General features: G+C 46.1%; 1 protein-coding gene across 6 annotated transcripts in view; it reads left to right on the top strand.

The window, feature by feature from the left end:
• The window catches only part of GRAMD1C (GRAM domain containing 1C), a 113757-nt gene that overhangs the window by 54204 nt on the left and 44020 nt on the right, over positions 1–15533 (top strand). For all 6 annotated transcript variants that reach the window (XM_019548786.1, XM_019548789.1, XM_019548793.1 and 3 more), the window contains 2 exons: positions 12949–13052; positions 14804–14899. In XM_019548786.1, the coding sequence (XP_019404331.1) occupies positions 12949–13052; positions 14804–14899 (200 nt within the window). The remainder of the gene's footprint in view (positions 1–12948; positions 13053–14803; positions 14900–15533) is intronic.

The raw sequence follows: 15533 nt of genomic DNA, 5'->3' as shown, positions 1-15533 counted from the left end.
CTGGCAAGAGCTGAGCCAGCGGGGCAGGAACAGTGCCCCAGAAGAGCCTGAAAGAGCAGGACCCGCAGGCAGCAGTGGGACCCTCAGCAGCGCGGCGTGTGGCCGGCAGGAGAGGCTCCCCACTGGGCTCCAGGATCCCCTGGGAGAGGCTGCAGCCAGCAGGAAAGGCTCCTCTCTGCTTCAGCAAGGATCTGAGCAGCGACCTGAGAAGTTCCCAGCTCTGCCTCCAGCTCCTCCAATCAGATGCCAGGCAGCTGGATGTGAGGCCGGGGCTCTGGGAAGGTCAAGACCCCTAGCAGGCTGGAGCAGTGCCACTAGTGGTGGCTGTGTGGCAGCTTCCCTTGCTACCACATAGATTTGGGTTCGAGTCCTAGCTGAGGTGATTTGGGGTGAGTAAACTAACAAGAAGCAAATCTGGGAACGCATGTAGTGGAAAGGGGCCATTGTGTTCGCCCCCCTTTCTCCCCCTCCAGGTACCAAGGCCCTATGTTTCCTTGTCATTTGACATTTTGTGCCTTTTTTTTTTTTTAATATTTCACCAACCCGTATCATTTGTTCTGCTGTTTGTGTCTTGTATTTTGTTAACCCTGTTTTTGTCAATGATTGTAAGTGTCTAACCTTTGTTGAATCCTGCCCCTTTGGGGCATTGCAGTGTCCACTATACCCTCTGATTTTATGCCTGTTCTGTTCTCACTATTAAAAAATATATGGTTAAGTCCCCATTGGTGGTCTGGCTCCACTCTATAGGGGGAGGAGAGTCCCTACACCTCCCACAGTGCTTGTGCACCTGCTTTGAGCCCTTCAGTTGGAGAGAGGGTACCTCTTGGAGTACTGCCCAGGTTACACTAATATTTGTGCTGGATACTTTTTCCCAAGGTCCTTTCCATGTTAAGATAAACTGTCTGTCATACATGAGCTGATTCTGGCATCTGCAGGTCAATGGTGGCTTTGGCAGAAGGAGGAAAAAAGGGAAATTTCCCTTTGCAAAATGATGTCCTGTGGAAATGTGTTGCTAAATTCAGCTCGCCTTGAGGCAGAATGGTGAGTGGGGAAAAGATGGAGAAATATACTACTGAGGTCTGGAAAGACTGGAAAAAGAGAGGGTGGCTGATGTGACAATTAATTAGATGGTTAAAGGGACACTTTCAGCTGAAGAAGTAGGGAGTACCTATTTTCCAGTTACGTGATGCCAAGCTAATGTTAAGCAGAAAAGAGAACTTGAATGCTTTAAATTCATACTTGTGCCCATAGAAATAACTTGTCAAATCCATATGGGTTTAAATATAAGGGTATTTTCATAGTTTCATAGTTGGTGATCTGCTCAGGTCCCTTCTGACCCTACCAAGTCTGACCCCCTGCCATGACAGGAAAGAGTACTGGGCTCAAACGACCCCAGCCAGGTGTTTGTCTAGCCTCCTCTTAAAGATCCCCAGGGTAGGAGCCAGCACCACTTTGCTTGGAAGTTGGTTCCAGATCCTAGCCGCTCTGACTGTGACGTAGCGCCTCCTGATGTCTAGTCTGAATCTACCCTCTGCCAGCTTGTGAACGTTACTTCTTGTCACTCCTGGAAGTGCTCAGGGGAGCAAGGACTCCCTCAATGCCTGCTGGTCCCCTCTGACTAGTTTGTAACAGGCCACTAGATCCCCCCCTCAGCCTTCTCTTGTGGAGGCTGAACAGGTTCAGGTCCCGTAGCTTCTCCTCATAGGGCCTGCCCTGCTGCCCCCTGATCATGGAGTGGCCCTCCTCCGGACCCTCTCCATGCTGTCCACATCCCTCTTGAAGTGTGGCGCCCAGAACCGGACGCAGTACTCCAGCTGCGGCCTGACCAGTGCTGCATAGAGGGGGAGGATCACCTCCTTGGACCTGCTCGAGATGCATCTGTGGATGCGTGACAAGGTGCGGTTGGCCTTCCTGACCGCATCCACACACTGCCGGCCCGTGTTCATTTTGGCATCAATAATGACTCCAAGATCCTTTTCTGCCTCTGTACTGACAAGAAGGGAGTTCCCCAGCCTGTAGGTATGCTGCTGGCTCTTCCTCCCCAGGTGTATCACCTTGCACTTGTCAGTGTTGAAACCCATCCTGTTCTCATCTGCCCAGCCCTGTAACCTGTCTAGGTCCAATCGTGGCCTATTTCTTCCTTCTAGCGTGACACTAAGATGTGGGGAGAAGTGGGCATCAGCAAATTTGGACAGGGTGTTTTTTACCCCCTCGTCCAAGTCACTGGTGAAGATGTTAAACAGTACAGGCCCGAGGACCGAGCCCTGGGGGATCCCACTGCCCACATCCCTCCAGGTCAAAAATGACCCGTCCACCACCACTCTCTGGGTGTGGCCCTCCAGCCAGTTGATGCCCCGTTTGACTGTGTGGGTGTCAATGCCACAGTCCCCCAGTTTCTTAGTGAGAACGGGGTGAGAGACAGTGTCAAAGGCCTTCCGAAAGTCCCGAAAGACTATGTCCACTGCTACCCCTGCATCTAAGGATTTGGTGACCTGGTCATAGAAGGCCACCAGGTTGGTCTGACAGGACCTGCCTTTAATGAACCTGTGTTGGCTGCCCCTAAGCATAATCTCCCCTGCTGGCCACTCGTGGACATGCGCCAGAATAATTCTCTCAAAAAGCTTGCCCAGGATCAAGGTAATACTAACTGGCCTATAGTTTTCTGGGTCCTCCTTCCTCCCTTTTTTTGAAGAAGGGAACCACGTTGGCCCTCTTCCAGTCCTCTGGCACCACATCAGAGCACCACGAGCGCTCGTAAAGCCGTGCCAGGGGTCCCACAATGACCTCAGCTAATTCCCTCAGCACTCTGGGGTGGAGATCATCCGGACCAGATGATTTAAATGCGTCCAGTCCCTCCAGAAGTTCCCCAACTCGTTCCTCACTAACCCTTGGCCTGGGTGCACCTCCCCTGGGGCCTAAGGGGGTCCTGGTGAGGGGGCTGATCTGGTCTCTGCTCAGGAAAATGAAAGGAAAGAAGTTGTTAAATAGTTTAGCTTTGTAAGGGTGCATCAATAAAGATTTTGATGGCCAATACCAATAGCTGATTATTAGGGCTGGGCGAAGCTTTGGTGGCTGATTCGATTTGGAGGATATTAGGTCTGATTTGTGGTCTGAATCCAAACAGAATCAGGAGACCAGGTAATAGCTCCAAATTGACTCAAAGCTTCTGAATCGATTTGGAAAAAGATTCGGTCATAGATTTGTCAGCTGCCTGTTTTATTCTGTTGGGACTGGGGGAGAGGGTAGGGGCAAGGGGGAGGGAGGGATTCAGGCTAGGACAAGCTGCCCATCCACAGTGGGGCGGGGGGTGCAGGATGTGGGCGTGGCAGCACTGGGAGCGGGGGTTCTGCCCTGTGGGGCCGGGGGGAATGGGATGCGGGCGTGGCTTGCTCCAGGCAGAAGGGGGCAAGTGGTAGCAGGGCATAGCCTCTGCTCCCAGCGCTGATGCGGATGTGGCAGCACTGGCAGTGGGGAGTATGCCCTGCTGCTGCCTGGAGCAAGTCGCACCTGCATTGCACCGCCCCCCCCCCCCCAGCTGGGCAAGCAGCAGCAAAGCAGAGCCCCTATGGCTTCCCTGCTGGGGCAGACGCAGGCACAGCCAGAGGAGCTGTGGGAGAAGCCCTCATAGCTGTGCTGCCTGGCCCGATTCCCCCACCTGGGCCCAGCCTGGTCCTGGTAGTTTTTTGTGGGTTTTTTTGTTTTGTTTTATTTGTTTTTTAAAGCCCTGCACCCACTGGCAATTGGGGCCTCTGGGCACTTGTGGCAGAGCCCCCACCCTGTGCAGTGGGAGAGAACAGGAATCGTCCCTCCCTTCCCTGCCTGGGTGCAGTGTGGCTCAGCATGGCACTGCGTGCTGTCTGGGAGCTGGGGCAGCTCCACCTGTCAGCCAGAGCTCCCAGTTTGCTTCCCCAGCTCTCTGATCATTCTTCCAGCTCTTCCCGTGGGGTTTCAGCAGGCTGCTGCTGCCAGCTGGAGAAATAGCCCAGAGCTGCTGCCTTCGTCACCTGGCAGCAGCCTGCTGTCATCTGGGGGCCCATGCCCCCTGGGAGGGGCTGGGGGAAGTGATCGGGAAGCTGGGGAATCGAACTGGGAGCTGGAGGAATGTTCAGGGACCTGAACACTTATCCAAGCCCCTGGTTTGATTCATCTGGGAGCTGGTGTGGCTCCACGTGTCAGCCAGAGCCCTGGAGCGCACGGCCCCAGTTCCCAGACAGTGCACAGTGTCCTTCTGAGCCGCACTGCATCTGTGCCACGCAAAGCGGGGGCAGGGGGGTCTCTCTGCTGTGAGCACCCAGAGGCCCCAGTTGCCACTCCTGCAGCTGGTCACTGTGGGGCTTTTTTAAAGTTCCAGGATTAGGCTGGGGCTGGGCAGGGCAGCCATGGGAGCTTCTCCAGTAGCTCCCCTGGCCTGGGGAGAGGCAGCCACAGTTGGAGGAGCTGTGGAAGAACCTGTAGCCGCCCAGCTGTGCCCGTCTCTCTCTCCAGCCGATCCGAATCACCAAATCTCTCTGAATTGGCACCGAATCTTCCAAAGCTGATTGGGCCAAATAGATTCAGGATAGTGATCTGAGTCTCTGAATTGAATTGCTGTCCACTGAATCCGAATCCAAATCAAATACTTCCCTATTTGCACAGGCATACTGATTATTAACCAACCATGTTGGCTGATCCAATAACTGATGTACTTTAGAATGCAAAGCATAATACTGACATAAATGCACTTCTTTTTTTGGCATGCTCCAGCAGCCTCCTGTATCACATTTATTAGTGTCCTGGCACTTAAAAATGGTGGTGGGGCTGCCTGAACTAAAGCTTGTCAAATGAGCTTGAGTTCAAGTGCCACTGCCATCATTTTTAACTGCAAGGATGCTTTTAAGTGGAGCAGAGCCAAGTGGGGCGAGGGAGGATGGACTGTCTGATGTTGGCTCAGGGCTTTCCACTGCCTGGCTGTATTCCCAGCCATGTGCATGCATGTGGCTATGGCCAGGCACATACAATTGGCAGGCCCTGCGTCTTGCTCCTGGCAGCCCCAAGCAGGACCCCTTGCAAGCTAAAATGCTTCCTGCCTGCAAGGGGAAATCTGCTGTTTCCTGAGGGAACTCAGCCCTGGCCCCACGGGGGAGAGGAAATCCAGGTGGCCAGAGCCTTGGCCAGAAGGCATAATTATTAGTAAATATGGTTTGCAATGGCCAGAGAAAAGCCAATAGCCAATAACGTTATTTCCCTTTTTATCAATGCTGTTCTAATAGTCAACTAATATGTCAGTGCACTTCTAGTATTTTGGTTTTCTTGAGGTGACTCTTAAGAAAGCCACAATTACCATGAACGCTTTCCCTGCTTCCTAAAAATCAGCTTCAAGCCTGAATGGAAGAGCGGGAACTTCCCTGTGAGGTGATCTGAACAATTTGAGGCCGCTTGAAGGAGTCTTCAGCCAAAAAAACATGAACTGGGACTCAAACAGGGAAAATAAATTAACTGCAGTTGCCCCCAGCTCACTTGCCTCAACTGCTGACACAGAGCATAGTGGGGAGCCAATTCCAGTTGTTTTATAGAAATGGAAAGAAAGCTGAATGTGTATAAACTGCTCTAGTATTCATTGTTTGGTAGAAATTGTAAAATGGATAAGCTTTATATTCAGCAAGGGGAACTCCAACCATTTATACTGTTCAGTGAACAGCAGTGGGATGGCAATAGCAGGACTACTATATTGCTCAGGTTATACATATACCTTTTTTTATAGTTCTTTTGGAAGGATAAATTTTATACTATTTGTATGTGGGGTTGACCCATAATTGGGCCCCTGACAGTCTTGACTCACAGAATTTTTGTATGCACAATAAAAATATTGAGCCATTTTTTTTTCATGCTGTTTTTAACCTTTTTGGGGTTTTTTTCCTTGGTGGTTTGATTTCCACCCCCCACCCCCTCCAAGGTCCTGCTTTGTAGTTATTAACTTGTATTCTGTTGGGATGGTAGGGCAGGGGAGGAAGGAAAAACTCTTTCCTAAAACTTAATCTGAAAATGTGGGGTTGGCCTTTGATAATTGGTAGCAGTACTGTACAGAGAGGAGAAAAAAAGGGCTCAACTAGAAGAAAGCAAAGGTTAATGAGAAGTGTGTGTGTGTGTGTGGGGGGAAATATCAAGCTGCTGGCTATGCCTGATGGCCCTGATGCATATCTTTTGAACCCTCATTTCCTACTTTGCTAGACATTAACAAATGGGAAATAAAACCAAGGAGTCAGCTCCCACCTGGCCCCTTGCCCCTGCTTATGTTGATAGCTATATCTGGTTCTTTCAACTTTTTCTTATAATTCATGTTTCCTAGACCACTAATCACTTTTGTTGCTCTCTGTTAGCCTCTTTCCAATTTATCTACATCTTGGCAGTGCCCAAAATTTGGATGCAGTATCCCAGGGAAGGCCTCACCAGAACTGAATAGAGAAGAATTTATTTTTCCTGACTTACAAATAGCTTATTAGTAGAGCCTAAAATGCTGTCTTGTTCCTATTAAGTTGATGGTCTGTTATAACCTCCAGGGCCTTTTCTGCAGTACCATAGTCTTTCTCAGTCCTCCTTTTTTAAAAAAAAAAAAAAAAGTTTTGATACATGGCATGTTCTTGATGATAGAAACAGGCCACTTCTCAGGAGAGAATTCAGTGCTAAAGAGACAAAAGTACTTAAGAATTTTTCAGGTCTCTAATATAAAGTTGCTGTAGTGCAAGTATGATTAAGAAAGCAACTGAACAAATTCTGTGCAACATAAGTTCCATGAAAAGATTACCTGGGATTTGCAGACCAGGCTTGCTGAGGGTCTAAGCCAGCCACTGTTGCACCTGCTCAGTCAGAAAAAACCACAAAGCCTTTATTCCAGGTAACTACTCCATAGGTGCATCTGCACTGCAATTAAGTCAAAGCAATAAATGCTGGTGCTTATCATGCTGGAATGTTTCCCACGCATCATGTTTACGTGTGCACCCAGGACTGTAGCGTGTTGAGTTGGGTCAGAACAGCCTGGCTGGCAGGAGGCCTAGGGGGTGGTCAGTGTGCCAGCCATGGCTGCTTTGGCCCAGCTCAGCGTGCAGTGGAGGGGCTGACTGGGGCATGAAGGTGGTACCCCATTGCATGGCTAGCCAGCAGGTAGCTGCCACAGTGCAGCACCCTTGTGCCTGGGTTGGCTGCATTGGTGTCTACACATGTACTGCTGCAGAGTTATAAAACAAACAAACTCTGCAGCAGGATAGTATTTGTATTTGCAAGTACTATGCTCCTGTGGAGTTAATTTACTCCTGCCTAATAGCATTGCATGTGTAGATGCAGAACTTTTGTGCTGAATGTATGTGTGCTAGTGGTACTGACTACTTTACCCTTTGAGTGTATGTTGTTATACCACGAATGTCTGTTTACCTATATTTATCCCTCCTCTCTGGCCCACTGGCTGGTGACCATAATCCCTAGGATTTTCTATATCAAAGTGAGAACTGATTTTGGCTGTGGAGTTTGTGCCTGATGCAGCAGGGGTTTGGTACAACTGGTGGTGGTAGTGGGATTGGCAGTCACAGGCCATAGGGCACAGAGTAAACTGTTGCAGTGAGTGCATAATTTTGTGTGGGCTTTGAGCAAGGGAGTTGGATGCTGCAAGGGGAGGAGCAAACTGGAACACCCCCTGTGAGAGGGGAAAACACATGTGCCCCATCTTTTTGGCTGAAGGCTACTATTCAATCCAGCACCCTATGGTAGAGAGGAACAAGAATGGGATGACTGGCATGAGCAGTTTTGAAGTGGCAACTGAGTTAGCTGGTTGGGATGAAGCCACTAAATTCCTGAGACTCTCTTGCTCACAGAGAATGCTAGGGCTGTCTACTGTGGGCTCAATAATGAAGCCAGGCAAGGTTACAAGCACCTGATGGGGGCCTTCAGGGATGCCCTGGAACCAGATGCAGGTCTTGGCTGAGCCAGTACCACTTTTCTTAATGATAAGAGGATGTCAACTGAGTTGGCACAGGAGTTTGGCCTGACTCTAAGACGGCTACCTGTAAAGGCCTTCTCACAAGCCAGCCCAGAGGTACAGGATATGCTGGCTCATGATCACTTTGTCAGTGCCTTTAGTGGGGAGGCACGGGCTCAGCTTTGGCTAGAAAAACCCCAGAGCTTGGATGAGGCTATCAAGCTAGCCACGGTGTTGGAGTTAGCAAACAGCTGAGGGCACTAAGTACCTAGGATACTGAGCGAAGGGTACCTATACATGCCAAGGAGGAGAGAAGCAATTCACACCCAAAGCCCGGAGTTGTCATTCTTACAGATGATGATGGAAACAATGAAGAAAATCCAGGGTGAACTGGATCAACTCAAGAGTATGGAAACCCAGCCCCAAGGTAGACTGGTCAGTAGAGACTTCCCACAAACCATGTTGGCTGGGGTCCCGTTGGGGGGTTGCTGACGGATGTTGGCACTGTAGTGACTGTGACAATTTCCTGAGGTGATGCCCAAAAAGAAGGTGGTGTTCTGGGCAGGGAAACGAAAGCAGGCAGTGGAGAGGGGCCCATCCACTGCTGGTGAACTCAGAGGCCAACAGGATGAGGTGGTAACTGTTGGTGCCTCAGGGTTTGGGGTACTACCTGGAGGAGAAGCTGAGAGAAGTTCCTTTCTAATTTCTCCTAGACACAAGTGCTCTGGTATCCTTTGTACATTGCCAAGTACGGAAACAAGGTACAACAGGAACAGAAGCCTAGTAAAGGCTGTCAAAGGGGAGGTGCTCCCAATTCTGGGGGAGTGGAGTGCAACCATCAACTTCCAAGACCTGCAGCTGCTATGGACATGTGTCATATTCACAGAAGTTAGGGGCTGGAAGAGAACTCAGATCATCAGGTCCAGCCCCCCTGCTCAAGGCAGGAAAGACTGTTGAGGTCGAATGATCCTAGCAAAGTGTGTGTCCAGTCGTCTTTTGAAGATCCCCAGGGAAGGTGATTTGTACCACCTCTGGGGGGAGTCTGTTCTTTATTCTGGACATGCAAACTATTGAAGGATGCTGGTCGAGATGCCCTGTTGGGCACTGACTTCCTAAAACAACTGTGAATCACGATAAGCTTTGCTGACTTTTTTCCTGTTCATTTCTGGGATGACGATTTCCCACGTATACCACAGATGGTCACACTGGAGTGTGTGAAGTGGTAGTGGAGGAGAGTCTGGCAATACCTCATAGAAGTGAAATGAGCACTAGCAAACTGAAGAGATGGTGCTGCAAGGATGAGGGCAGCTTATTTGAACCTTCAACGGAGTGACTTGCCTTACTTGGCAGTAAACGCCTTGTGTAGACGTGTCCCCTATGTAATTACTTTCTACTCCATGGAAGCAGCATTTATTTAAAAGGACCTTTTTGGACCTCCAAGCGTAGAACTGTTCCTTTGAGTGATGGAGGAGTTTCACAGGCTTTGTAATAGCTTATTCATCTACAGATACTTAAAGTAGCAGTTACCTGCTCGTGGTTATCAATACAAATGTGACTGCTGCTGTTTATTGCGGTGGTTTTCAACCTTCTTTGGACTTGAAGCATCTCTCATTGTACTAAAGACATACCTCCATAATGTTAATGAATTGAGTGGCACCCAATTTAAAAAAACAACTAATTTTTAAATATCCGTGTTTACCTCCTTGCAGAGGGCCGGGTAGTGGAGGAGTGGGGGGGATCCATTCATCAGGCAGGGACGAATCTGAGTCTGTATGTATCTGCTCATCTTCTCGCACCTTGTGGCACTCTTCAAAGGATCTGGTAGCATCCCAGTGTGTCCCACCACCCTGCCTGGAAATTGCTGCTTTATTGCTTAGTCTTTTATTTGTTCTTATAGCTACTGTTGTGCATTTTATGAGAATGATAAAGATTATGCAAAATAAACAGTTCCTCATCTAGAATACAATATGTTAGTACAGTCACTCACAGTGTAGGAATCTAATTCAAAGGGGCACCGTTATTTTCTCCCTTCCTCCTCAACTTTAGAAGTGTATCTTTTTTTTCATACACAACTTAGCCTGGTTTTAAAATTCTGTTTATTTCTGAAACAGGCATACAAGCTGTTTTTAAACTGGTTTAAAAATTCCTGGAAAGGTTGAAAAGTGTACCTGAAAAATCAAGTCCATTCTTTTGTTTTGTGTTTAAGGCAGTTCACTATGAACTCCTTCACTCCCTACTTTTCTACTTTAACTGTGCCCCCTCATTATGCCCCCCAGCCCATGGGATACAAAAGCATAGGCCCAAGTATGCATCACTACCCCCCCCTTCAAAATCAGGCAAGCACTCTGCATTGTTTGGTCACTTGCAGGCTATTGAAATTTATTGAATTCATGTTTAGGGGAGAAGGGAAAGCAGAAAAGAGAAAGGGGGAAAAAAAAAAGCAACCACCCCCCAGCCACAGGTCACGCACCATGTGTGACTTGCAAAGTGTGGGTGCAAGCATACCCTTTCTAACTTGCCCATTGCAAGGCATGCTGAACTGAATGCTCACTTCTACCCTCTAGTGTCAGAGCCACAGCACCTTGCCCACTATTTAGTTATGTTTGTTTATTTAGGTTTATTTCCTATTGCATCAAAAAGTCTCAGATCAGCTTACAATGAGCGAACAACTCAGGGAAATGGATTCCCTAAACAACACCCCAACCCCCAAGACTACCCCTACCTCCCAATCACGACCTATCTGCCCAACCCCAATACAAGCAGACCCTTCCACTGATCCCAACCACTCGCATCCAGTTTCAGGGAGCCACTGACAGATACAATAAAAACAAACCTAGTTTAGTTAGGTGTTCTCACCCTTCAGACTTGTAAAATAGAGATGACCTTTATCTTGCAATGTCCAAGTTGCCTATCTTGTGTGTTTTGACATCCCTTTGTGTAAAGTCAGTTGCACTGTTCTGCTGAGGATCACTTAGTTCACTGTCATTCATGTGACACTCTAGGGCAGAGTTTTTCAACCTGTGATCCAGAGACCCCTGCGGGCTGCAGATTGTCTAAGGGGTCTGCAAAAGATGAGTGATTAATCAAAATTGTGCGAATACCCACACTTACAATTCAGAGGGGTCTGTACCTCTACTCATTTTTTTTGTAGGGGTCTGCAAAAGAAAAAAGATTGAAAACCACTGCTCTAGGGGAAAGCTCACTTGCCTTCTCTCTGCAGGCTCTGAAGATGGTGTTTACCAACAGCAGCAATCCTGAAGTTAGTGACTGCTGGATGGCTTGTGCCAAGAGACAGGAAAGAGGCATTGAGAGGTGGTCCAGCCGTGTCTTTTCCAAAGATTGGTTGAAAAGCAGCAGACGAGCTGTTCCAACTTTTCGTTTTCGTTTTTGTTTTTGTTTGTTTCTGGACTCACTGTTTAAAAGTTGCTCCGTCAAAAAGTGCAGCTTAGAAAATGTCTGTTGTTTCTGTCTCTTTCTATTTTATTTTATTTTTTGCTGTTTAGGCTGCCTGTTTCAACTGAAAGAATTTTGAGTTTTTTAGGTTTTGTTCCTTGGCATTTCCTCTTTCCAGTTCTTTGCATGCTTGGGTTGTAGGGGTCACTTTTATTTCTTCTCTCCCTGCTCTCTCTACTCCTCCCCACCCCCAAGTTTTTTGGGAAAACCATTTTTATTGGTCCTCCATTTGGAAAAATCTGTCTTGTACAAAAAATTAATTTGGGCTTCATTTCAATCTGATGATTTTCCTTTAAAAACCATGCTTCTGTCAGTCTTATGTACTTTTGTTTTGGGATGGGTGGCACATTATCCAAATAATGGATAACACTAACATCCTACATCTGAAATGGAACCAACCTGCTACTCGTATCATTACTTACTTTTTAGTGTGTGGCTTTCGGAAGGGCTCAAGTTTGACCTAACGTTGCTTGCTCCAGATAGGGCTAATAAGAGAGAGAGGGACATGCCTGTGGCAGACCACTTTAACTTCCCTGGACAGTGCATTGTAGATCTGTTTTCAAATAACTCTCCGTTTTATATGCTGCTCTTTGCATGTTATTTATCAGCATTGAATGTGTATGTGTATATATCTAGATCTGATTTAGTTATTTTATAAAGTGCAAATCTACCCTGCCTTTTGCCTGACTTCATTCAGGCTAATGTAGCTAACTATATCTCTGCTAATAGGAATTTTACTATTGACTTTAATGGGGTTAATTAGCTTGATGCTGAGATTTCTGAAAATTACAGATTCTCTCACTGCATCTATTATAATTTTATGCAGCTTTCAACCATAGCTTTGCCACCAAAGGGAATGAGGGGTGGGGTGGGAAAAGTTCTTGCTTTAATTAAGACACCCATTCATGGAGCATTTTAAATGCAGTGGATTCCTAGCAAGGATATGTCAGCCAGTAGATGCTTCTTATTGATAATGAAAATTGAATGGAAGATTGAATGAATGCTTGAAAATGTACTCCGAAGAACAGAAATGGTTTCAAGCTGTCTGTTGGACATTAATTCCCTACTTAACAGATACTAATGATGTGATCTCTGGAGTGGAAAATTACTACTTTAATGTATAGCGCAGTATGTTATGGTGTATGCGACCAGTTGAATATATAATATTTGGTACTGTGAATTGCCTCTGTAGTATGCCACTTCATTAAAATAATGACATGTAGCTTTGACTTGCAGTATACACTTACAGTGCTTTACTTTAAAAATTAGCTGGGGACTGATAAACATACCTGGTAAGGCACAAGTTCTACTTCAACACCATAGGAAAATAGTAATAGATTGAATGATGATTGCTTTTGTTTTTGTGTCCTGATCCCCACACAAGTGGATATATTTGCATGAATACAGTGAACAGGGTATATCCTAATCAGAGTTTAATTTTTCTCAAGGTTTCATTTGATTTCTAAAAGAGAGATGGCATTATAAAAACTATGATTTAATTCTATAGACATGAAATAAGGGAATAACCTCTTCCTGGTCTCTTTATGTAGATTATGCCTGTGCCCTCCAAAAGGATATCTTCCTGCAAGGACGCCTTTACCTCTCCGAAAACTGGCTCTGTTTTCACAGCAATATTTTTCGATGGGAGACCACAGTAAGTTGTTTTATACATTTTTGAGTATCTGATCACTTAATCCTTCATTTCTTTTGGTTTTTGGGGAACCATACACTGACTTTTGGGCATCATATCAGTGAGTCTCATGGAGTGTTGTCCTTTGATACTATAACTGCAAAAGGCAGCTTGCTATCCTGACTGGAGTTTAGAAAGCTCTGTTGCATGGTAAAATTTAAGCAGCAGCTGGAAAGACATTTGTTAGCTAAAAATCAGTCCGCTGAAAACCCTCTCTTACATTTGATTGCTTGATTTGATCTAATCCTTTAAATGTTTCCCCTTGAGCTGTTCTTTCATTCACATTTTCAATCATTTAACTTCCTCTTCCAAGAAAAAGGCTGTCATGTGGATTGTTTTCCTTCTGTATTTTAAAGAGGTATGAGTGTATTTCAGTAGGTGTGATGGGAGAGGTTCCCATCTTTCCCCTGTGTGTGTGTGTGTGTGTGTGTGTGTGTTTGTTTGTTTTTTAGCTGGTTTGTTTTGCCACTTTTCTTGTTGCACTGTTGCTGATTTTGTGGTTAGCTGATCTTGGGATACAGGCTTGCTCCAGAAAGATAGATTCCCTGCAGAATAAAGGACTTGATTTTCACAAAAATAAAGGCTTCTGAAATACCAGTCTTCAGCTTTCTTGTGAACTGAGGACGTCTAGATGCTCATGTGTTTCTGCCTGCTTCTCTTTTATTTCCAACCACAACCTTAAGTTCAAATGCAGTTAAATAGCAGGGATCGATCTGACATGGGACATGTTCATGTGACAGGTAAGTTTTATGCCAGGCATCAAGTGTGCTGTGCTACTCTTTGTGGACTACTTCCTGAGCCACAAGTAGGCATAGCCACATTTTGTGTAGTGTCACAGGCATGCTAGATAGTGGTGCTGAGTGACTGGGCAAGTTAGCCTGTTTGTGGCACTGTGAACACAGCTACTTTTGCTGTTTATTCAGGGGCAGCTTAGGCAGAGCATTGTAGTATGTTTGAAGGTGCCTGTGCCTGAGCATAAGTTTGTCATGCAGACACATTTAGCCATTTATTTTGAAATATCTTCTAAGGATCATGATGGAGTATCGCTAGTTCAATTTCCATGTTCAGATCTCAGACTCCAAGTGTGTATAAGCCATGCAAAAAACTGTCTAGTTGAAGTCATACCATACCTAGTGACTGAGATGAAACAACCTTCCTTCTGACCACTGGGTAGAGCAGCTGTGCTTTTAACATGCAGGACACATACATACAGCCTGATAGGAGGACTCGGTCTCCATGCCAGCTGGCAAATGCTCCCACCATTGGACTGCTAACTACCATAAAGCAATTTTATAGATTGCTTGATTTAATTTTGTCTGTCCCTTGCCTCTTCAGACAGGGTTAGCATTCAGTTGTGGGGCCCTAAACTGTGGATGTGGGGTTCATGCCATGAATCGCCCAGTTCTGCTCTGTGGGTGGTAAGTGGGCACTGCTGAGTTGCCTGAGGAAACTAGACTGAGCTGAATTGCAAGGCACAAGGGTCCTCATGATTCAAGCTGGTCCTGGTGGCATTATTCTCTCCTTTACTTCATTCCAGTGTTTTGGGATGCTTTTGATGTTGAACTCCTTTTTTGTTTTAAGGGGGTGGAGGTATGTGGGTGATTTGCATTCAGTGGTTTTCTGGAATCTAATGACTTTTGATATGGCTGTCTTTTTTTTCTCTCTCCCTTCTTTCTCTTTTTTTCTATCTTCCTTTTTATTTAATCTTTGCTCAGATTTCTATTGCCTTGAAAGATATTACTTTTATGACCAAAGAGAAGACTGCTCGCCTCATTCCAAATGCCATCCAAATTGCAACAAAAGGAGAGAAGGTAAAAAAAAAAAAAAAAAAAAGAGGGGAGGGATCCCCACTCATTAGCATTTTCTTTGAAAATACAATTCTTGTCAGAGCATTTGTCTGTCCCCTTTAGCTGAGGTACCTACCTCTTCCAGTTGCATTCTTAAACTGCAGCCATAATTAGAAATGTAACTTGAAAAAAACTTATTCCATAGGCCTGCTTCTTTGTGTAGCAGTCACATCAGCCAGCCCAAGTAACTGAACTGGGTGTGGATTGCATTTTATTTGGTTCAGCATTGCTATGTCTGCTCACCTGTGATAAGGAAACACAGAATGTATTTTGCATCATAAAAATAGTCAGCTAAGCTTTTGTTGAAAAATCTTTGGTGACATATATGAAGAAATGAATAACCAAAACCAAAGTATTTTGTCCCCTATGCAGCTAGCAGAAAGCTAGCACTTCATACAACCTGTGCTCCTATTTTTTAAGTGATCATTAATGCCAAGATTTTTGAGAGGGTGTTTTATTGGGTTTTTAAGTGGAATAGGCCACATCATAAACATCCTAGGACTGTTTAATTTTTAGATGAAACTGTACATTTCCTCGGGCAGAAACTCAATAAATCAAACTGCATCTTTTTTTCTCCCCCCCCCCCCAGGAGCCTTCC

The sequence above is a fragment of the Crocodylus porosus genome, unplaced genomic scaffold (assembly GCF_001723895.1).
Source record: "Crocodylus porosus isolate Cpor-Errol unplaced genomic scaffold, CroPor_comp1, whole genome shotgun sequence".
Taxonomy (NCBI): Eukaryota; Metazoa; Chordata; order Crocodylia; family Crocodylidae; genus Crocodylus; species Crocodylus porosus.
The sequence above is the reverse complement of the archived record's forward strand: the minus strand, read 5'-3'. Positions and strand labels throughout refer to the sequence as shown.